The sequence below is a fragment of the Musa acuminata genome, chromosome BXJ2-2 (genome assembly GCF_036884655.1).
Source record: "Musa acuminata AAA Group cultivar baxijiao chromosome BXJ2-2, Cavendish_Baxijiao_AAA, whole genome shotgun sequence".
Taxonomy (NCBI): domain Eukaryota; kingdom Viridiplantae; phylum Streptophyta; class Magnoliopsida; order Zingiberales; family Musaceae; genus Musa; species Musa acuminata.
The window spans coordinates 33,566,357-33,589,277 of record NC_088339.1 but is presented as its reverse complement, the minus strand read 5'-3'; the positions used below and the strand labels follow the sequence as shown (position 1 = coordinate 33,589,277).

Below are 22,921 nucleotides of genomic sequence, written 5' to 3'. Positions count from 1 at the left end.
CCCTAACGGCAAACTTAAGAGCTTTTAGTCATATCTTAGGTGGATGTGCGTTGCCCAGTCAAATGTTATGTTATGTATACAATCGTTTGCTAATCCTTCTACCTCCTCTTGGGTGGCTATGTTCATATTGCTTCCCACTTTATTTTCTCTAACGCTTTCGCCTATCGTGCCTATGATATGATGGTTCAACTCTCCCTTACCTCGACCTTTGACCTCTCATATCTTTATCTCTTTATCTTCGCCTGTCGCTACGACTTTCGTCGTTTCCTCTTATTCGACAAGATAGATATTTTTTAAATATTTAAATTATATATATCGTTATATTAATAATTTATTATGAGTCAATTTGTCACGTAAGCAGACTCTAACGTTTGTTAACTTAAATTTGACGGGAGGAATTTATATATTATATTTTTAAAAATATAGTGGTTATTTTAGAACAAACAAAACCATAAGGACTTAAGTGGTTCATGAGGAAAATCAAAAGGGTTAAAATAAAATTTTTTAATTTAAATTATAAGTATTATTATATTAATAATTTATTATGAGTCAATATACTGATTAATGAGAAAAACTTAAATATTATATTTTTTTAAATATAAGAATTATTCGAGATATGAGTAAATTATAAAAACTTAAGAGATATATGAGTAAAATCACGTTAAAATGAACTTTAACCCAGCTTTATCACGACTTGTAAAGACAAATCGTAACTTAGTCACGTTCGACCGATTGCATATGGCTCTCGTACGAAAAAATAATATATATATATATTTTTTATTTTATATAATAATATATATTTTTTATCGATATACACAATATCGTGATAAGTCTCGGTGACTTATTTTATTTTCTTTCTCTTATACCGATGTCTACGTAAAATCTCGATCGATTAAAAATATTCATTCTATTATATTTCGAATGGTAAATAACTATATATCTCATTAAAAATGCTACGGAATATATATATCGCGTCACCCTATTTTCTTAGATAAATAAATATTTTAATTCGTTAAATAGATCATAAACTAGTTGCGCTATGGGTGGGTGGCTTTCACATCTCAACCGATCATATATCTCTCACAATAAATCAGATTATTATAATAAAAATATTACTATGTCTTTATTCCACACGAGTAGATCAAGTGGAAAGTTAAACCAAAAAATAAAAGAAAAAGAAGGATGCGAAATAATAAGTCGAGAAACCATAAACAATAATCGCCGTTCCAAAACAATAAAAGCGTTATCCAATTAATTATATAATGCTCGTCAATATATACTAATTATAAATCATATTACCATTGTTTGATACAGTAATGGCATTGACGCCTTTCTTATCTTAATAATTTCAATTAAAAAGCCACATATATATATATATATATCTATCTATCTATCTACCTAAAATAATTCATTAAATCACCTTTAAAAAAAAAGAAAATACTTTATTATCATCTTCTCGATCAAGCTTCTCGCTGCTCAAGAACAATCATCGTACATTGCAAATTTCTTACGTGCTTTTAGATCAAGTTAATCAACCCACATCATTCAAGAATCATCCAACAAACGAAGAACGAAACCATTTTTTTTTCCTCTAATTTTTCAAAATAAAAAAAAAAGTATTATAATTTAGGAATATTCAGCATCTCGGAGGCGCCGCCGCCGCACACCGATCCGATACGCTTCCGAGCGGATCCAAATCCCTCATTCGGATCCTCGTCTCCTACGCCCGCAACCCGTATGTCCACCCTAAGTATCTTGTGCGGCGGAGCAACGAGCTCGACTCCTCCTCCTCCCCCGAGTCATCTCATCTCTCCTAGAGGGTGGATTCGTTTCCTCGATCGCAAGTCGTTAAGGTGAGAACGATTTCTTCTCCCTCGCAGAAATATCGATTCCGTCTCTCCAATCCGTTCTCGTGGTGTCGAGTTTAAGATTTCTTCTTCGTAAGGATCAGAAAGATTTGGTCTTTGCTGATGGCGTCGCCGCTCATGGCTTCGTGCTCATCGATCTTCGGCGCAAAGGTGCGATCTTTCTCGACGGTGCCCATCTCATACCTGGAAAAAAGTGTCTGATTGGTCTCGTCCTTGGCCTGCAGAGCGGATCGAGCTTCACCTCGTGTTTTTCGCCTTCGATTAGAGCACATAGCCTCCGAAAGCATGCTTTGAACAAGGTCCTCGCAGTCATGGCGCCCGCGCGATCTCCCCGCTCTCCGTCGTCCACTGGATCAGTCGGGAACCGTTCCTTTTTATTCGGATGTCTCGAATGCTTGTGACGTTCCCTTTTGCTGGTTTATGGTGCTTAGGATACGTTCTATTTGTGCAGGTGAAGCATGCGATGACAATGACGGAGAAGATTCTCGCACGAGCATCAGAGAAGTCTCATCCGGAACCTGGAGAGAATATCTGGGTGAATGTCGATGTCTTGATGACTCATGATGTCTGTGGCCCCGGGACTATTGGGATCTTTAAGAAAGAGTTTGGCAAGAATGCAAAGGTAATGACTAGTTTTGATTCCTATGGTTGTGCTGAAGTTATGGTTCAGGAGTCTTAGACTTCTCTTATACCCAATTTAGTTGCGAAACTGGTTCTGCATGAAATTACCTTTGAAGCAAACGAATTGCTAGGAAAGTTATGATACACTATCTTACTGATGTTATGTCTCCACATGGAAAACCATATCGTTATTCTTCATCACCCATGCACAGGCTTGCAGTAGTATCTGTAGGATGTAAAATGATGGCCTGTCATGGTCAAATCTTGTAGTTATTGCTCATGGTATAACATTTTTTTTTTCTTTTTGATTTCCACCATTACTTATTTGGTATGATTATGACCACGATGAACTTCAGGTGATTCTTCTGCCAAAATCCTGATGCACACGAACCTCCTCTGTCGCTAAAGCTTGTTTTTCATATGCTTGCGTCATCTCATTGTTTCTTTTTCTTTAGCAATCTTTGTGAATCATTTTATGCTTCATTGAACATGAAAACGGCATGATACTTATCCTAGTCTATTGCTGTGTATCTTTACTCCTGTGTATATTCCCATGTTGGTGTTCCACTCTTATGAACATCTGCTGATAATATAACTGTTACCAAGTGCATGTATGAATTAGATGACAACAATTAGAATATGATTTGTAGTTTTGAACATTCAAATAATGCTGTGAGATTGGTCGTTGGTGACCTCTGCAGCTCAATTGGCAGGTATACTGGTACTTGTAGAGCAGTACCCTCATTACTTTTCGAGATTTTCTTCATGAAAGTGATTGTCTGATTAAGTTAATAGGTATTGTGTTGTAACATTTTTTTTCCCTGGTTCTTGCTTCCCGATGTTGACATGAAGGCAGGAAATTCCACATTCAAGTAATGAAAACGAGCTAAGCATGCAGAAGAGATAGTTTTGCCTTTTGAAATACTGGCATTCCTTTAAAAAACTTCTAGGAACATTGTTCTTCACTACTCCTACTAAAGGATTTTTTGCATATTCTATTGGCCATGTACACATATATAACAAAAAAAGGCAGTCCCTTGAAGCACCCATTTTTTTCAGCATATTTGCAGTTTCATTGTAAGCTTCAAATGACAATTGCATAAGCAACCAAGCTTATCTTGGAGGAAGTTGAGGCCGAGTTTAGGACTATATAAAAAAAAAATGAAGTTGATCTTGAGAGCATCCTCTTCTGGACTTCAGCTGGTAACGATTACATCGAGAATTCCTTCATATAAAATAAGAAAATAACAGTTTTGCATGCTGTCGCAGATGACTTATTATCATTTAGAAGTTGAAAATCTACAGAATTACTATAACCATCCCCATTTTCTCACTCTTTTGGAATATCAATATGAAATTTATAAGAACTTCAATCATCATGGCTATGTTAGCTTTACAGCATTGCTCAAAACTGAGAAGTTTTTTGGTTATTTTTTGTTTGAATGTTACTTTAGGTTAGCCCACTAGATCTTGTGCCAAATGTTGAATCAATAGAGATTCAGGCCATAAACCTGCTTACCTTAATTCCGAATGATCAATTGGATCCAGTCATTCTCTTGTTCTATTTGAAAATTAAGATGACTGCAACTGTTTGTGTTCTGAACTGCAACATTCTGTTGCCAACTTAATGATGTCCAGCAAAATATCTACAGAAAATTTGCCATCAATAATATACTTTGGAATGAAATAACTATATATAATTGTAGTAGATATTTCAGTTCCACCATCACGGGGCATGTCGATGACATCCCAACATGTCACATATCTAATGACACTATAGAGTATGGAGTTGTGCCAATTGACACAGGCAAGGTGCTCAGTTAGGGGTATTCCCAAACACGTAGTCATGTCTCAGGATTACCTTGCTGATACCATGCTAGCACTTTGCCAGTCAGCCTCCATGATCAAAATGTGCATCCTTGTACAGTCTTGCTTCTTGAGATTCTTGTGTGGTATCTTTGAATTTATTCATTTAGTGTTTTTCTTAGGGTACATTGAAAGCTTTGGAGCTTCTGTCTAGTTGCACATGCTCAGGCCATTGCCTGTTGGTGTTCTTATGGTTTTATTCCGTGCTGTCCGACTTTCTCATGCATTGCAGTTTACACTTTACAGTACTATGAAAATGTGTGTTTGAACTTTGACAGCATTTCAAAGTTGCTATGCTTTCTGTATACTGTTCTGTTGTGGCATTTAAGGATGTGCTCTCTCTTCTTAGCACTGGTTGAATTGTGAATCCCAGGTTTGGGATCATGAGAAGATTGTTATAATACCAGATCACTACATTTTTACTAGTGATGAACGTGCAAACCGGAATGTGGATATTTTGAGAGACTTTTGTTTGGAGCAGGACATTAAGTATTTTTATGATATCAAGGATCTTGGTGATTTCAGGGTATGGGATGTTCTTGATTTTTTGGATGAATATCGAATTCTTCCCGGCATGCTTGTTACTTTATGTATAAGTTCCTTCTTTAAACATGCAGGCCAATCCAGATTACAAGGGTGTATGCCACATTGCGCTGGCACAAGAAGGCCATTGCAGACCTGGAGAGGTTTATAGTGTTTTAAAATAGTCATATCAAATTTGGTTCATGATCTATATCGTATTATGTTCTAAAGGCTTCAACTGTACAGGTTTTACTTGGCACAGACTCACACACATGTACTGCTGGTGCTTTTGGGCAATTTGCTACTGGAATTGGCAACACTGATGCAGGTTTTGTAATGGGAACAGGGAAGATTTTATTGAAGGTCTGAAAAGTCTCCATTTTGATGTTCATGAATGTTTTCAATAAACCATATGATCTGGGAAGATTCTACAGAAGATCCGGAATAGCTTACTTTGTGATTGTATGTTTTGGGTAAACCGGTTTCTTATTATTATTATTTTAATGTAATTTTCTTATTACAAGTTACGACGTTCTCTGTTCTTGAATAGAAGTACCTTTCACTTTTAGATGATAAAATGTGTCAGGAATTTTTTTTCCCACAAATAACCTCTTGTCAATCACTCTTATCAACCAACTCTGATTTATGGTCATTTTAGATTAAACTGCCTCTGGATCCATTTCACTGCCAACAATACAGTTAGTTGTATGTTTGACCATAGACTTAATGAGACTAAATAGTCTAATATTTACATAAAAAACTATTAGAAGTGACACTCGGATGATCAAAGTATATCAATTGTTTAATTTGTTTTAAGTTTTCCAAAACCAAATTTCAACATCTAGTGTTGGCCATGCGTGCTCTACTCGTTCTGTAGGAAGAAGCTCTAGTGTGTATGCCCTTACTCTTGCAAGTTCAAAGGTTATTTCTGTGACTAACTTTGATTACCCAATAATATAAACTGAGAAGTTGTTTTGTAGAAGTTCAAATTTTCTCTTCTAATTCCTTGCATAACAAGCTCTTGAGTGTTTATGTTGCCTAAAATTTTAGTAGACATGCAGGAATCCTTCTTAATGTCAGTATGTTCAGCGCATTAAAGAACTTTTCGTAAGATCTTCCTTCGGGGGTGTGTGATAGTCATTTATTATAAGTTTGATTATGGATTTGCCCTCTCAAAATTGTAGCTGTGAGTCTAGAATTACATTTAACTTCAGTTAAATACAAAATCGAGGGCCAGTCTTGTTCATCCTGGCAAACTAAATTTTATAGCTTAAATAAGTAGATGGAGTGATCTTTTTCTTCTAGAAGTTGATTAACATGATAAATTGTTGTTCTAAATTGTGATTCTAACTGGTTGTTAACATTAGTAACTGTCATCTTTGTCAATCGAGAATGAATGATTATGAGTGTGAAGTACTGGGAGACTATGCTGGAATTACGTTGAGTTTTGGAAATGCAGTTAAAAGCATATATTTGTCTTTTCTCACTAGAACTATTATTGTTCAAATTGATAGTTCACTCTCCATTAAGCCTTCTCTTGGTACTTCGATCATGTTGTATCAATTACATGATAATTCCTTTAACTGTTAATGGCTATAATTTCAGGTTCCTCCTACCCTACGGTTTATACTAGATGGAGAAATGCCGAACTACTTGCTTGCCAAAGATTTAATTTTGCAAGTAAGTTAAATTACTCTACCTTTGGTTGAGTCCTTGATAGTGGCTAGTTGCCTTCTGGATCAAAGGGCAATTTATCTATCTCTTTCTTTAAGAATTTGTTTTTCTCACTTTGCTCTTATCATCCAGATTATTGGTGAAATAACTGTTGCTGGTGCAACATATAAATCCATGGAATTCGTTGGCTCTACTATTGAAGGACTAAATGTAAGTGCTACAACATACTACATTTTAGGAATTTATTTGATAACAATCGATTTATGTTAATTTTGCTTAAGATGGAGGAGAGGATGACCTTATGCAACATGGTTGTTGAAGCTGGGGGAAAAAATGGGGTGGTTCCTGCTGATGAAACTACATTCAAGTACCTTGAGGTATGAATGTCATTCTTGCTATGATGTGAATGTGTCCGGTCAATGTTTAGTTAGTATGTGCTAGACATACTTGTTTAGATTGCAGTTCTTATAGTTCTATGTTTTTAAAGATAGATATACATTTGAACAAGCCTCCATAGTTTGTGCAATTATGTGAGCTGTTTGCTTGATATAAATATTGCATTACCTTTACCTGTTTCAGGATAAAAATTCCAAGAATTTTGAGCCAGTGTATAGTGATGATAATGCCAGGTAATTGTGAATTTAACTTTGTGGAATTTTCCTCCTTCCATAGAGGTTCCATCGGTGTGTCATTCATCTTGAAAGAATCCTGTTTATGGATTCTTTTTAACTTAATTCTGATGCTGCTTTCAATTGGTAAATGATTCTGATAACCAAACAAAATTATCCCCAAGAACTATTAATGACGATTGTAATTTATAATTAGAGTTAGAGATGTATACTTTGATCTACTGATACCATTTTTCCTAAAGCATCTAATGGGATAAGGCATTAATAATATAGTGCCCAAGAATTTTATCATAGACTGTTTTTTCTCAACCTCATTAGTCATTTACAAGTAATTAAGGTGTTGGAAGTCATGGGACTTGGAGAGAGTTATGAATTCGAGTAGGTCCCTGCATGTTTTGTTTTGTTGTAGAAGACTACCATGCATCTTCCTTCCAAGCAGACAATCTTACATCAGTTGCCAGTTTTATCCTTTTACTGTTTGAATTTGAGTTTTTTTTCCTCAAAAATTCACTTGTCATAATTGTGCCCATTCTTCACTTTTCCACCATGATATTCTTACATGGTTCTGGAAGTAACCACTGCTTTTTGTATATTATTATGTTTTGATGTTAATCCTGTCAGGCTAATTAAGACAAATAACTTTCGTTCGGTCAATCTCCAAGATCTTATTTGTTTATTAAATTATAATCTATCTTGCAGATTTATTCAAGAATATAGAATTGATGTGTCCAAGTTGGAACCACTGGTTGCAAAGGTGTGTAAACATTTTTACTGAGTCATTCTTTTGATTCTCGTGGTTATTTTACATTTAGAGTCCCACCTTAAATAACATGAAGCATAATTTTTATCCTCGAGTACTGTCATGCTAACTAGTTTCCTTGACTCCCTGTTTGAATATCCAGCCACATTCTCCTGATAATCGTGCTCTAGCAAGAGAGTGCAAGGATGTCAAAATTGACAGGGTCTACATAGGCTCTTGTACTGGCGGAAAGACGGAGGATTTTTTTGCTGCTGCAAAGGTGTTCCTAGCTTCGGTAAGGGGCTTTGTGTCTTTTTCATTTTCTGTTATTGATTTTAGTTTGTCTTGAAGGATATCTTCTGTCTGCTGAAAAGGATGATTAGACAATGCTGTAGTTCATTCAGATTTGCACAATTGATTCTGCATTCTGCTTCCAGCAGTTGATTTATAAATTTAGTTACATGACTGATTATATCACAATGCATATTAAGACGTGCTCAATAGTAACCTGAAATTCGCTCATGTTTTGCGTTGATATCTTGCAAGTAAGCTCTTTCTTGATGTCTTATAATTTTGATTTGAAACTCCCAAGCTTATGCAGATCGAGGATTCAAGTACCAAATGGTACCGACCTTACAAACCGGTACTTGTTGATCCGACCTCATATGGGTACATGGTATGCTGATGATATTGAAGTATTAGTATACTGTACCATATGATGTTAGCGCTAATTACAAATTACCCCTGTAGTTATCTACCTTTAGCATCTCTGTCCCTACGTTTTAAAAAGTTACATCGACATCCTTATAGTTATGAAAGTGAAACATCTAGATCCAATTACTCTAACGATATCGATTTTACTAACAGAAACACGAAAACAAAGGGTAAAAAGATAGTTTTAACGTTCCAATTGGTGGTGGCAGACAGCGACATTGCTGGGGGTTGCCGGTGGCTATTGTGGATGAAAAGAGTGATGACGAGAGGTGAGAGCCGCTTTGCATTTGCATCAGTGTCGACACAGTTTCCGAGTAACGAAATGGCCACCGATGTAGTTGCCGAGCGACACCGCTTTGCATCTACGTTGGCGTCGACATAGTTGCTGAGCTACGCTGCTCGACATCTGCATCGATGACCCTTTCATCACTTGGCAACTGCGTCGATGTTGACGCAGATGCAAAGTGGCCCTCACCTCTTGTCGTCGCTTTCCTTATCCACAACAACCACCCGCGGCCCCCAACAGTATCGTCGTCCACCACCACCAACTAGAATGTTAAAATTATCTTTTTGCCCTTTGTTTTCTTGTTTTCGTTGGTAAAACCGATGACGTTAGGATAAATGGACTTAGATGTTTCACTTTTGTAACTATAGGGATGCCAATATAATCTTTTAAAGTGTAGGGACCGGTATGTTAAAGATAGCAAACTAAAGAGGGTATATGTAATTAGCTCATGATGTTACTATGCTTGTGTGACAATGGACTGGTCTTCGGTAGGGAAGATACTTGAATCCTCAAAGCAGATTTCCTTGTGGCTTACGCATAAAATGAGTCTCATTTATCTTCTGTATCCAAGAAGTGGCCAGATTTTAGAGTTGAACATGTATGTTTGTTTTGCTAAGAGAAGTTTTGTGGATGCCACTCCTTTATAATAGATCCAGGACTAGTGAGTCACAAATTTGCCAGTTTTGTTCGACTCGCCAATACTGATTGGTCCCTACCAAACAGTTTAACCAAAAAAATGAGAGTATGATTGCTAGTTAGTTTTGTTGGTAAAGGCCTTAGTTCTGATAGCAAGGTCTGGGATTAAATCCTGCCATCTCCAATTACCTTGTCAAAAGGTCAACAAAGGGGTAAACTAAAAATTGAGAAAGCAAAACTTTTTGTTATGATCAGGTCATCAATGTGTTGGATAGCCCACAGTATGAGAATTCTGCACTTAAACAGTATTCTTAAAAAGGGATGGTAGTTTACTATTAACAGCCGAGATGTTGTATAATGTTCCAGAGTATCTAGTAAAACTTGTGTTTAATTTAGTTTACTACAAACAACTATTCTATTAAATTCAAGGGAAGATAATTTAAATGTGATTGTATTAGACTTGTAGGTATCTAATCGAAGGGCAAGCTTTGACCTAGATCTTATCTTATCTTCAGGGAATGGATATCTTGTCCTTAACAAGAAGCATGAGTGGGAGTCTGGACTTGCTATGGATTATTGATGCATGTTGAAACATAATAAACCATAGGTTCGGAACAACAGTAGAATTTTGTTTCACGATATATAGAATATCAAATTGTTATCAGTTTCAATAACAACCAAGTCAGGACCTTCATGACATTTCTTTAGACTCTAGATGTACAAACCTTTGAAAATCAATTCCTGTCTATGATCTATTTGACTTCAATGATTCCAAAACATAGCAAACATGCGATATATATTCCTTGTATAAACTACTTTCTAAAGCACTAACCATGATCACCATAAAAAATTAGCATCAATATTTGTGTTTGGACTTTGGAGTACATTTATGATTGTATTCTACTCATATGATTGGTTGTTATAAGTTTTATATATAATGATCTTAGATGGCCTAATATCATAGAAAATTGAAAATAAGCAATTACTAGTTGCTGTAGCATTCTGTCATGTCCTATGCCTGTTGTGTCTGTCCATACATATTTCGAGTTCATTTTGGATCACTTTTCTTGTAGTTCGAATTTTCTTTGTTTATCTGAAACATCAGATTAGCTGATGGAGCATATTAGAACCTGTCTCCTGAAGTTTGAAGATTGTCCATGCATTTTGTCATGATTATTTTATCTGTAACATTTATAGCTGATTTTCACAAGTTAAGTGATGATTCTGTTGTTTATGACCAGGGGAAAAAGGTTAAAGTTCCCACTTTTCTTGTTCCTGCCACACAAAAGGTAGTAGCAAAACATGATGTCAGATTGAATCTGTGTAAACTACCTACAAATCAATGAGTTCGTCATCAACTTCTGTAGGTATGGATGGATATATATAGCCTTCCTGTACCAGGATCAGGTGGGAAGACCTGTTCTCAGATATTCGAGGAGGCTGGTTGTGATGTTCCAGCTAGCCCTAGTTGTGGGGCTTGCTTGGGCGGCCCTCGCGACACTTATGCGCGGATGAACGAGCCACAGGCAAGTTACAGCGGTTTCATGCTGCATATCGATCTCCTCTTAGAAATCACTGGGTTTGTTTGATCAAGATCTTGATTGCATCTCGGTCTATGATCCAATTGCTCTTTTGTCTCTTGCAGGTGTGTGTTTCCACCACAAACAGGAACTTTCCTGGCAGAATGGGTCACAGAGAAGGCCAAATATATTTGGCTTCGCCATATACTGCAGCTGCTTCAGCTTTGACAGGATATGTTGCTGATCCCAGGGACTTTCTCCTGTAAAAGGAATGATATCGTTTGTTTGTTTCCATCATCATAGAGTCTGTTTGATGATATATATCATCTGGTGTCTCATCCAATATGTAACATTAGAGAAACAAATATTTTGAACAGAGCAATCATGGAAGTCATAACAGTCACCTCTATATTTATGTGAAGTCAATGATTTTGCTATTTATGCCTCCAAATTTATGTTTCATTTTCTTATATATCCTTTCAAATTTGGAGTTTTATGAATATATGTTCAAAATCAGGAACTTGAAAACATGTCCTTGCAGTTTATTCTTTGGAAATTGATATGGCATAGGCTTCCTACCTACCTTATCTTACCTTTGGATTTCTTCAGTGTCGATAGAATCCTTACCCTTTTTTAATTTGATATCATATATCTTCTGGAAATATACTATGAACTATCAAGATGTTTATCGATTAAGTTAGATCTTTGATTCATATGTTACTTATCATTTTACCTTAAATGAGCAAATATTTTAATTAAGAAAAATAATTCTATTATGTTATTTTCTATCAATTTCATCGACAATGATGAAATGTGCTATTATTAATATACTATTTAATTATATTAGTAAATTTTCAATTTATATGTTCTAACGCTTATAATAAAATGCTCGTTCATGAAATCATATACTCTATCTAATCTTATAATGAAAAGAGATAAGATTTATTTGTCTTCATGAAATCTTATATTTTTATAAAATTTTATATTAATTGTTACAGTGTTTAGATATTAATAATAATAAATACGTAATATAAATTAAAGATTTAAGGATCACTTTTGGTTGTGTATATCTAACCGTTTAAACGGTGCCTTCATTCGACCGTTGCGTCTGCCCACCCTCTTGACATCACCGTCCTCGGCCTCCTCCGCCCGCTAACCGCTGACCCGAGTGCACCCGATCCTTGGACCACATCCACTCTCCTCGTCTCCGGCGTCACCAGCTATTCCTTCCTTGCTGCCGAGGCCGCCGTGCTTCTGCTTGTCTCTGTTGCTTCTCCCATCGCCTTTCAAGCCGTTAAGCAGATCCACCGCGTCCAAAGTGATCAACACCATCACCTCTTCGATGCACAGAGCACGCGTTCCAATTTGGTCTTAGTCGTGCATAGGCTTATGGTGGTTTATGGTGCTTTTCCTGACAGATACGCCTTCCCGGTTTTGTTCTCTTTATGTAGAATGCTTGTTCATGTGCGTACGGTCCGTGGGGAATACATCGAAGCAGGGCTTCTGTTTGATGAAATGCTCATCAGAGACGTGTTCTCCTGGGTCGGTTGGTCTCGGGGTATGTGAAAGGTGGGTTATTTGGTATGCCACTGGAATTGATAGCTTTGAAGGACGTGGAGCAGGACGATGTGACTCTGGTTAGCATCCTTGACATCCGTGGGACATTGGTTAGCATTCTGGGCATGTGCTTGAGGTGCAAGAGTTTTTATGAGCTTTCTGAGAGGCATAGTCCCATGGATTAGTTTTATAAGTAGGATAGTGCAATGCAAGCATCCATAAGAAGCAATGAATGGCTAAAGTAAAGTGGAGCTCAAGAATTTTATGTAATTACTTGGTGCAAATTTTTTATAAGGGAGTTGTTAGGCTAGCCATTCTTGATGCATATGAGCGTTGGATCATTAAGAGACAAGTACAGAAAGTTTGCATAGTTAAGATGAGACTGTTGCAGTGGAACTCTATTGATAAATGACTTTCAGAACAACAATTCTGGTTCTCATGCAATTTCAGATGCTAATGCTGTGTTTTTGATAAATGATTGGACTTAAAAAATAGATGGAATGATTTTTGTCTACGAGAAATAATATTATGCTTAAAATAATCATGGGACTTCACCATCAAATTGCACACACAAAGTTTATGATGTACACACGAAGTAGGTAGGAAAGCTTCACATTACACATCTTATCATGCGTAGGATAATATGTCATCACTAATTTCAACTTTTTGCATGGTGCAGCATAGGTCTCTCTTAATCAGAATTGAGTAACTCCTGAACAGTTGCAGTTCAAAGAAGACCATCACATCCATCCGCTGACGGCTTGGTACCTTTCAAGCAAGATAAGGTTTATGAGCCCCCGTATGGATTTTTAATGATTTTTTGTGTTATTTCTTAATACAAACACTCCAAAAGGTCAGTTTGCTTTTTGATATCTTTTTCTTTATAGGACTCTGATAAATGGAGTTGACATTAATTTGTATGTTTTGCCAATGTCTCAGTGGTTCTGGATTAAATTTTCTTTTTCTTCCTTCTAGATTAAGTTGAACAATTACAGATCAGAGCTCAGCTAATTTCTCTTAATTTTAGAACTAATTCTATTTTACAGAAGTATTTGTAGAGGAAACATTTGTGGCTTTCAAATTTAAGGAACTTAAGTATGAACAAAATCAAATGCAAGTAAAAGCTCATCGAGGATGTATTTTAGGAGATTGTATTATGAGAGAATTTGTGATTGTGACAGAAGAAATGAAGGTTGTGATTGAAGGGTTGAACTGACCAATAAATCGGTGCCATTACCGATCCTAACAGAACTAGGCCTTATTCAATTTTCTAACTACTGTGCTGGTCTCTCTACATGACTTCATGACAGGAAGGGCTGAAGTGACCTGGAAATTGTTAAGGCCAGTAAAGAGGTGATTATTTTCTCCTGGTTTAATGCAATGATGCTAATAACTGAATTACCATCAAGCCATCTGGGATATGTCAATTGGTGTTTGGTATCATCAAAATCCTTTCAGATCCCCAAAAACAATGTGCAGTTCCAAATGATGATTCCTTGGAAGTTTAGGCAGGTGTTTTATATATATTTATATATATATATTTATTTATCTGATGTACCTTCTTCCACCACATCCATTCTCCCTCTGGCAGTTGAAGAACATTGCAGCTACAGGATCCCCAAGGTTAAAAGCTGCTGCAAAATCCCGCGTGTTGAAGTTCTGTCTCCATCCAGGTGCATACATGGTTTGGCAGACAGATTGCCGGAACAGAATGAACACGAAGCGATGGATCCCAGCAGTTGGCCGTGGGCTCTCATAGGAGACAATCTCGTTGCCTAAAACACAAGGTCAGAATTCATTGCAGTTTTTACTTGTAGAAGTTATACCCTCATGGAGCTTTATACTTAACATAGTGTACATATCCTTCCAAATATTTGGACATTGCATGTATTATATTATTTATTACTTCAAATATTTAAAAAATCATATATGCAACTGCTGTTAACACCAGTTGAAGAAAGATATATTTTTTTAAAATATTGAATTTTGAAGTAGCTTAAATATCTTTTGATACTTTCTTTAAGAAGCTACTTATTTTTGGAATATATGAAATAATTTTGAAGGGTATTAATGTCACTTGGAGCTTCAGCATTATTGTATTAGTTTTGACAGAACCTCTAAACCTTATAAATAAATTTATTCAAAAATTGAAACATGATTTGCGATTATTTTTTAAACACAATGCTGGTGTAAATGAACCCAATATGGCATAAGATCATTAGTGTAGCTTTTGAGTGGGTTGATCTTAAAAGATCAGCCATTATTCTATTTCAAGGTAAAGCATCTTACTTTGCAAATTAATGCTTATATTTGCAAATAATAAACTAGCCATTTTATTAATGAGCCATTTAATTACAAATAACTCCTGTATTACATGTCATATTGTGAGTAGTGAGCATTGTGTTTTCTCTAGAAAAAAATATGACCGAATATGAGGTTTGTGTTAATGCTTATTTGTTAATGAAAAAGTTTATGGTGGTTTTCTCACTCACCATAGCTTGCATTTGATGTTTCTGGGATATCTGTCACCAACCTAGCAGACAACAAAAGAATGATTATTATATCCTAATTCTCACCATATTTATATGAGAGAATTACTTGCAATCGTAACATGTTTATCTTACCAGTGCAGGTACTCTCTTTTTGTTGGATTGCTAGGGCTTGGTGCATCAGGGTCCACCATCACCTTATTATATCATGATCATTAGGAAATAGCAAGACTGTTTATGACAAGATACATCAGAAAAGTAATGTTGTACTTGATCTTAGGATCTGTTAACTCAATGTAATGTGATACTGACATGAAGAAGAAGCGATCATGTAGCAAAACTCATCCTTCTACTACTAGTGAAGCAGACATTACCAACTATTCTTAGTTAGATTGGATTCTGTTCATTATCAACCCAAATGGATTGACCATGGTAAAGAATTAGGGTTGCTGATAGTTGTTTCCTAGAACCAAGATTTCCCTTTTCTACTTATAAGTTGATATGCTTTCTGTGTCTCTGGCCGTTGTCTTGTCCTTGGTCTTTTAGCCAACAAAGTTGAAAAAGTGAGGATTTATTCCCATGGACTGATAAAGTCAAACAGTCTTATCAATCCAAAGAAGAAAAGGCCTGAACAGTGATTGCAAACTCCAATGAAGATTCTTTGACTGCTGTCCTTGCCACAGAAAGAAAACATTAAATCTTTACCAGGGTTGGGCTAACTCTAGCTTGTTGTTCCAATTGGATTAGATTTAGTTGGAATTGGACACATGCAACTCTAACACATTTCACTGTTGATCTTGATAGACTCCATAGATTAAACTCAATTGGTACTTACAAGAGTGTAAAGGATCCTCGAGTTGCGTCCTTTGATCTCGACTCTTGGCTCAACCGCAACCATTGACGGTTTGAGCTCACACCCATTGGTCAACTCCTTGTTGCCATAGGACACCCTCATCGTTGCCGACCTGACAAATGGGTCCAGCACGTCACCTACGACGTTGCCGACGACAAGTGGGTCCCTCGACATGGTCAACCAGAATGGACTAACTACCACCACGGTTGCAACAAGAGAGCGAGTGTTGTTGAACTAGCTGGGGAGCTCAGTTGGGCCTTGGCAGTGGCAGGGTGATGATCCATTTATATAGGAGGAGCCTAGTAATGGTCCAAGAATCTGGTTATAATCAAATTATAATCTATCCATTTATATGGATAGCTGTGGATGCAATTATTTTAAGAGGATCCACCCCATGGGCCTCCACTAGGGATAATGGGAGTGGGGATGGGGCATGACACCATTGTGAATAAAATCATCTGGCAGAGTTATTCTCCAGATCTGGATACTCTTGAAGGGGAGTGAGAGATGATGCCAATGGAGAGGAGGTGGATTGCCTTTTGTCTGCCTGCCTTTAAATACCTTTTAATGGCTCCTCAGGGATCCACCCGGCCATGACGGTCGTCCCCGGTCTCAAATAAAGGGGAGTGAGCTCCTTTGGCAAGTAAGAATCTGATAGCTTTTGCTTTGGGGGGGATTCTTTCGACCTACCAAGTGTTTTATAGTTTGAGACCATGGCAAATGACTTCAGGTCAAGCATGACATTCCATTTAATGGTGTAGCAAAGAGGGTGAATCTACGCAGCAATGTTGAATTGTGACTAAAAAGAGATCATGAGTGAACCAGGGCGGGAAGATGCTTTTCTTGCAGGATTTGGTTCTCAGAACATGAACATGTTTTTTGGGCTTCGGTTAGTGACTGTAAACTGTATGAGTACACAAGGAGGATGATCAATTCTTGCTGAACAACAGTGTAAGTTGAGAAAAAATTGTATAAAGAAATCCCTATTCATTTTACACTCTTGGAAAGATCCTTTTAAGAAGTGTCATGTGGGTGTAGGACAGTGTAAAAAAGCTTAGGATGAGAGGTGGGTTGTATCTTTGCTGATTTGGGGTGGACATTATGTGATATCTTATTTTGTTTTGGGGAATGCATTCATCATTTCTAAATAAATCGTGTAAAACTGTCGCTTTCTCTTAGGAGAAGAATTATGCAAATGTTTCTACAGGTTAGTATTTTCAGACGTAAAAGTATATCTGAAATCAACCACACACGAGAGAGAGATGAAATCCATTAAAGGAAAAAGATCATGGTTTGGCCATTCTGAGGTGCTTGAAAACTGCGGGCATGCCACCAGTACCAGTTCGAAATGCTCTTTTTGCATACATTCTCTATATTCTCTCTGCCAATGGAAGCTCCTTTGAACTTGCATTTTCTTAAGCTGGATAATCATCTGGTTTGTTCTCAGGTGGTTTAACTGCTTACGAGCAAATAAATGTTGGATGGTCAACAAATTTTTCAAGGAATGGACTTGATATATCAAGCTCAGTTAAAATCTTTGAATATATTCTTGAGTCACATGTTATTTATGATTGTTGTCACTTGATCCTTGTTCAATATGCAATGGCAGGTGATCTATGTTTCCCATTTTCCATTCAAGGCCAAACATTACCAACTGTCAATCTAATAGAAAGAGAATTATATGTCAGCTTCCAAGGTAACTGCTATACAATTAACAACTTGTTTTTTTTGGTCAATATAGTTCAAATTTTAACAAAAAAGAAATGGATTGCAGGTTTATGTACCATCAGAGACATCTGAGATCTGTGGAAGTAAAGAATGGCTTGAACAAGCTTTCGGTCAAACAGATTCTCTGGTAATCCACCTAACTGAGATGTATTAACTCTAGAGCTAGAAGTAATTTATGAACCATAAAACAAGTTGTTGAATGTGTTGGATTGCCCTCTCAATATATATTAAGTTCACAAATGGAAAATAGATTATTTCTGCATAGAGTATGAAGTGAGCATCCCATCAATGCGGAGTCCGAGGAGGGTTAGTGTACACAGAGATTATTTCTTTATAAGGTAAAGTAAAAGGAAAAAATACACAATACTTAAGCAATATAAGCCAATCACAGACTAATGAAAAGTAAAATATATTTTGAAAACACAAGGAAGAAAGTGAAGGTATAGCATGATGACCTTCAAAATTAATATTGAGAGTGTGGTTGGAGAGGCATTCTTGAGCATGGCCTGACCTAATATTACTTGTGTTCTTGTTGCAATTTTTTTATATATGATTATTTATCTATTTATCATATTTTTTTAATAATTATCAACACATGCTAATATTTTTTAAAAAATCCAAGCTAACACTTTGCAATCTAACTGTTCAGATACTTATGGAAAATTATAGAACATTAGTTTTAGCAGGTATCACATTTAGGCATCTAATATGATGGTTTTCAAAAATAATAAAATAAATAAAAATAGAATTAGTCATAAATAATTAAAGTCCTTTCTATAGCAGAACTCCATATTACCAAATCCTCTCTATAGAATGATTCTATATTTCCAAATCAATTAAATTTAATAAAACCATAATTTTAAAAACTACATAAAAAAGAAAATAAATATGATTAATTAGAGTCATTCCTGTAGGACTCTGTGTTACCGAAGTCCTGTTTATAGAAGGACCAAACAAGTTAGCTGCAGAAGCTTCTATCTTAGAAAGTTAGAAAGTTAAACAACTGGGATTTATAAAAATATATTATATATCTTTACTTCTAGTAAGTGTTAGATATTATTTATATAATTATTTAAAAAAATCAAAAAAACTTTTGTGAGTTTTTAAAATTATTCTTTAATTTTAGAAGGTTTTCTTGATTTTCTAGATCACTTAATAGAGAAGTTCTTCGTACTCTTCCAAGCAACTTTGGAATGGGAAGAAAACTGAACAATTGAATCACATATAGATGAGCATTGAAAATTTAATTTATGCTAAAATATAAACCAAGGAAGTAGATCAATCTTCTCTACTTTTTAGACCAATTTATGCTAAAATTGGTGGGAGTCTCGTGTACCTTTTAGAAAGAAAACATGGGAATAAGGATGAGCATTTGTTGAATGAGTCACCAAAGTGTCACCAACGAACTTTCTATTCTAAATCTTCTGATTCCTGTCCCACTTCCAATTCTAAATAAGGATGGATGAGCAACTTATGCATTCTGGAACTACTTGTCACCAATATATTCTCAAATTACTTCACTTCAATCTTAAATAACTCAATTTAGGCTCAGGAATGACTTGTATCAGAGTCAGCTAGAAGAAACCTAAAGCTTAAACCAAGTTAAGATATGCTTACTTGGGTATGTGCTCATTATCAAACTTGAGGCAATTATCCTACTCAGATATGACAAGAATCAGTTTGGATTGGCTTCATCAAATGACAAGACTTCATCAGATGCAACTGGGATGGTTTTTGTTGAATTCATGCATCAAAGGTACAAGGAAGGTGAAGCAAAAAAAAGGTTTGTTGTGTGCTTAGTTTATATCAGTGGGTTTCACCAAACTCCGTGGCGGCAGAATCATATATTGTAGCTGGATGAAAAGATGTTACATGGGAGCAAAAGAGAATCCATCAGTTGTTCTCTAGGAAATCTTAGAAAGATATAGTGATCAAGAATAAAGGAGGTGATTGCATGGGCATCAGCGCACAATCATCAAAAAGACAGATGATCCGCTAAAGCCTTGAGCTGCGGAGAATAATATTCCTGACTTGTTCTACCTAGCTTTCTTAACTTAGATTAGATGCAGTTAATCAGGGTTAGTGGGTCTTTGCATGTGTAGTTTATTCATGAGTTGCTGTGTCATGCATATGATTGGATCTACAGGTCTATATCATCTACAGATCTACTAGCTTTACTGTTTCTTCTACAACAGTAATGCTCAGTGATTCCTTTTTTGGCTGTCATAGAAACCTTTAACTAGCCTAGGAAGTGTTATATCAGATTATTCCAGGTATTTAGCTGTCAAAAAGCTGGTTTACGAGTTTTCTTAGCTTCCTACAATGAGTAATGTTCTCATTTTTTCCTGCAGCAATCAACAGCTAGTCATGATGTGCAAACCCTAGCTATGAGATGCTTGGGATATCCCAAGCTGATATGCTGAGATAGTATTTTATTGGACTTGCTGTTATAACTATCAAAACCAGCATCCACAGAAGGATTATATTCCTTTGGCTTCTATTTTATTGTAGAATCTGCACTGTAATCAGAGGACAAGATGCAATCTTAGTAGGCAATAAATACATAGGTGCTCTTAGGATTGTTGACTAGATGATATATTCTCAAGGAACATTACTACACCAAAAAGTATACAAAAGCAGCCAGATGTTGATTCTCCAAACAGAGCATATCAAGACTAAAGCAATGGAAGCCCAGACTAAAACCAAACTCTTGCTTGCTTACCGGTGAGTTTGCCCTACAATTTCTCTGTGAAAGTACAATTGACAAGAATTCCATTTACTTGTGTATATACTTCACATGTGAGCTGCACCACCATTTTAACATAAACTATGTTCTTTCTCAGCAGATCCTTGTTTGAAAAGATTGAAATATTGGAGGCAACTGCAATGTGGCTGAAACAAATATATATTCTTCCCAGATAAAAGTTTCAGAGCTGCAACAGCTAATTTAGTATTCCATCACAAGCTTGTCAGTGTATGCAGCAGATGATAATTGGAATCAAGAGGCAACCTTATGCCTTGTTTATGTTGCAGTCACCTTGACACTAACTTTCTTTTACCATCGCTGGAGGATGCTATAACAATTTTGTGCTCGAGGAAGCTCTACCATTGATTTGTATCACAACTCATCAGCAGGGCATTTCTCATGAACTTCTCGATCAAACTATTAGTAGAAGAGATATTTTAGTTGTTCTATTTTGGAAGAATAGCCACAGAGCTAAATGTAAGACTAATATATCAGAAGATTGCAGACAGGGATTATATCCATTTTTGAGTTGAAGGAATAATGGTTTTCCACATTACAAATGGGTTTCCAATTCTTTTTCTCCTTGGAGTTGATGTTGCTGTGATAGCTGTTGTGCAAAGTCATTTTCATTGTCAATTGCCACATTTCAGAACTCCATCAACTCACATCTATTTATTGGCATTAGGGCCCAAAACTATTCAAACAACCGAGTCCAGGAACTGATTCAGGATACATCCACACAAACCCTAACTGGAGTTGGTTCTCCTGAGGCTAAGAACACCATGCATTTCTTAGTCTGCAAGCAAGATTGACATCCTCTCATGTTACAATTCTTGAAGCCATGCATGGAATTAACACCCAACACTTTGGTTAAACCTCGGAAGCCTTAATGTCGTAGTGACCAAGGTATGCAGTACCGAATGATACCGTATGGTATGGACGGTACGTACCGATCCAATGAAATACTGGTACGTGGACCGTCCGATACCACTACAGTGCTACAGTAATGAAAAAAAATAAAATTGTTCGGTACACTGATACCGTATCGTATCGAGTCCGGATCGAAACGTCGGTACAATACGGTACGACGAACCTTAATGAATGGAGTAATACATAAACATCATGTCTCATATGCCGACATTAATACATAAACATATATATACGGTACAATACGACGAACCTTAGTGACAACATACATAAACATCATGCCTGCAATAATACCAAACCAAATAAGATGAATGGAGTCTTTGAGTTAAGCCTCGGTAATCGTAATGGCCTTCGAATCCTCTAATCCCTTTTTTTGGTTGGTTGGTTGGTTGGTTTTTGGTAAATGACAAGGGGTGAGGTTAGAACTTGATCCTTGAACCTTACTAAACTCATGTCATGACAATTCTAGTTACTCCTACAGCATATGCTCGTAGAGGAGGCATTAGGATCAACTTTTGATTAATGAGTTCTTGCTATTAATCACAGTTACTAAACAAAAATGAGCACCAAAGAAAGAAAGAAACAAAAAAACATTAAAGAAATGTATGACAAAGAAGAAAAGGATGAAATGAGATTAAGTTCATAAGTTCATAAATAGTTGAAACCGTATAAGGGATTAGGTTAATCGAGATTCGGAGAATACAATATCAGAGAACCGAAGCTGAGTTGGCCATATCTACGTGAACAGTCAGCAGGTGTTGGGGATGTTTGGATTCTGGTAAGATTCTACATATCTTTCCCTCAATCGCGGTCGATATCGTTCCGGAAGTTGGATCAAACAACTGCTCCCTGTTGATGTCTTCTCGTTTTGCTGATCTTTACATATCTCATCATCAACTCGGTGTCTCTTCTTTGCTGCTTTCCTGTACTCCAATGGAGGGCCTCAAAAAACACGGTTTGAAGGTGGTGCCTTTTTCTCTTTCCTTCTCATTATGATGCCTTTGATTTCCTTTTCTGTAATTTGTTCGGCGAGTCGGTAGAATTTTGTGTGATGGATTTGACTGATGTTGGACTCGTTGCAGATCCATGTGCCCGTTCGTGCCTTGCGTTCTCTTGTTGGGAACTTGAAGGAGAGATACAGGAGAGAGGGGAGGAGTACAAGGATCTACAGGTGGTTTTCGTGTGCCAGAAACACGAGGAAGAAGGGCTCTCTTCCTCGCACCGAGAACGAGTTCCAGGAAGAACCGAAGCAGCAGAAGAAGAAAAAGGATGATGATGGTATGTTGATTTCTGTGGACTTCGAATCTGATGTTGAGTATAATTTAGTGCCGGCTTGATGCTGTGGTTCTTCTCGTTCTTGCTGTCTTTGATTCCTTTCTTATCCATATAATCTCTCTTCAAATCTCTTAGATCACTTTAATGACATTATTAATTTATAGGAAAGATAAAAGGCTTTTAGGACCAGTATCAAATATTAAAGAGTTTAAGGCTGCTACCAATAATAGCTGAATTAGAGATTAATTTGGCCCCAGAATTAAGAATATGA

At 36.5% G+C, this 22,921-nt stretch overlaps 2 protein-coding genes and 1 long non-coding RNA gene across 5 annotated transcripts; 2 read left to right on the top strand and 1 right to left on the bottom strand.

The window, feature by feature from the left end:
- Positions 1-1,760: 1,760 nt before the first annotated feature.
- On the top strand, positions 1,761-11,512 carry LOC135606213 (3-isopropylmalate dehydratase large subunit, chloroplastic-like). 2 transcript variants are annotated; one of them, XM_065097116.1, is made up of 16 exons: positions 1,761-1,853; positions 1,952-2,018; positions 2,093-2,224; positions 2,320-2,490; positions 4,729-4,881; positions 4,973-5,041; positions 5,124-5,240; positions 6,483-6,557; positions 6,684-6,761; positions 6,833-6,928; positions 7,131-7,180; positions 7,880-7,934; positions 8,083-8,214; positions 10,797-10,844; positions 10,923-11,081; positions 11,201-11,512. In XM_065097116.1, exons 2-16 carry the CDS (start codon positions 1,971-1,973, stop codon positions 11,339-11,341), a joined length of 1,524 nt encoding a protein of 507 aa, XP_064953188.1. In that variant the 5' UTR covers positions 1,761-1,853; positions 1,952-1,970; the 3' UTR covers positions 11,342-11,512. The 2 variants fall into 2 exon arrangements, with proteins under 2 accessions (XP_064953188.1, XP_064953189.1); XM_065097117.1 differs by having other exon boundaries at positions 1,775-1,853; positions 1,946-2,018.
- A 658-nt stretch (positions 11,513-12,170) lies between these two features.
- On the top strand, positions 12,171-20,993 carry LOC135606212 (uncharacterized). 2 transcript variants are annotated; one of them, XR_010484722.1, is made up of 6 exons: positions 12,171-12,712; positions 13,312-14,419; positions 17,584-17,670; positions 17,749-17,829; positions 20,054-20,426; positions 20,549-20,993. It is a non-coding gene; the product is annotated as an uncharacterized LOC135606212 (long non-coding RNA). The 2 variants fall into 2 exon arrangements; XR_010484721.1 differs by having other exon boundaries at positions 20,546-20,993.
- On the bottom strand, positions 14,178-16,217 carry LOC135606211 (protein VERNALIZATION 3-like). Its single transcript, XM_065097115.1, has 4 exons — positions 15,957-16,217; positions 15,257-15,318; positions 15,125-15,165; positions 14,178-14,407 (listed from the first exon to the last, which is right to left on the bottom strand). Exons 1-4 carry the CDS (start codon positions 16,146-16,148, stop codon positions 14,178-14,180), a joined length of 525 nt encoding a protein of 174 aa, XP_064953187.1. The 5' UTR covers positions 16,149-16,217.
- Positions 20,994-22,921: the final 1,928 nt, after the last annotated feature.

Bases quoted from the DNA above. Each gene is read 5' to 3' on its own strand.
- LOC135606213 (XM_065097116.1), top strand. From the start codon at position 1,971: ATGGCGTCGCCGCTCATGGCTTCGTGCTCATCGATCTTCGGCGCAAAG. The intron at 2,019-2,092 runs GTGCGATCTTTC...CTTGGCCTGCAG, and splicing joins CATCGATCTTCGGCGCAAAG to AGCGGATCGAGCTTCACCTC. The intron at 7,181-7,879 runs GTAATTGTGAAT...TCTATCTTGCAG, and splicing joins TATAGTGATGATAATGCCAG to ATTTATTCAAGAATATAGAA.
- LOC135606211 (XM_065097115.1), bottom strand. From the start codon at position 16,148: ATGTCGAGGGACCCACTTGTCGTCGGCAACGTCGTAGGTGACGTGCTG. The intron at 15,319-15,956 runs GTAAGTACCAAT...TGATATAATAAG, and splicing joins CGAGGATCCTTTACACTCTT to GTGATGGTGGACCCTGATGC. The intron at 15,166-15,256 runs GTAAGATAAACA...GTTGTCTGCTAG, and splicing joins AAAAGAGAGTACCTGCACTG to GTTGGTGACAGATATCCCAG.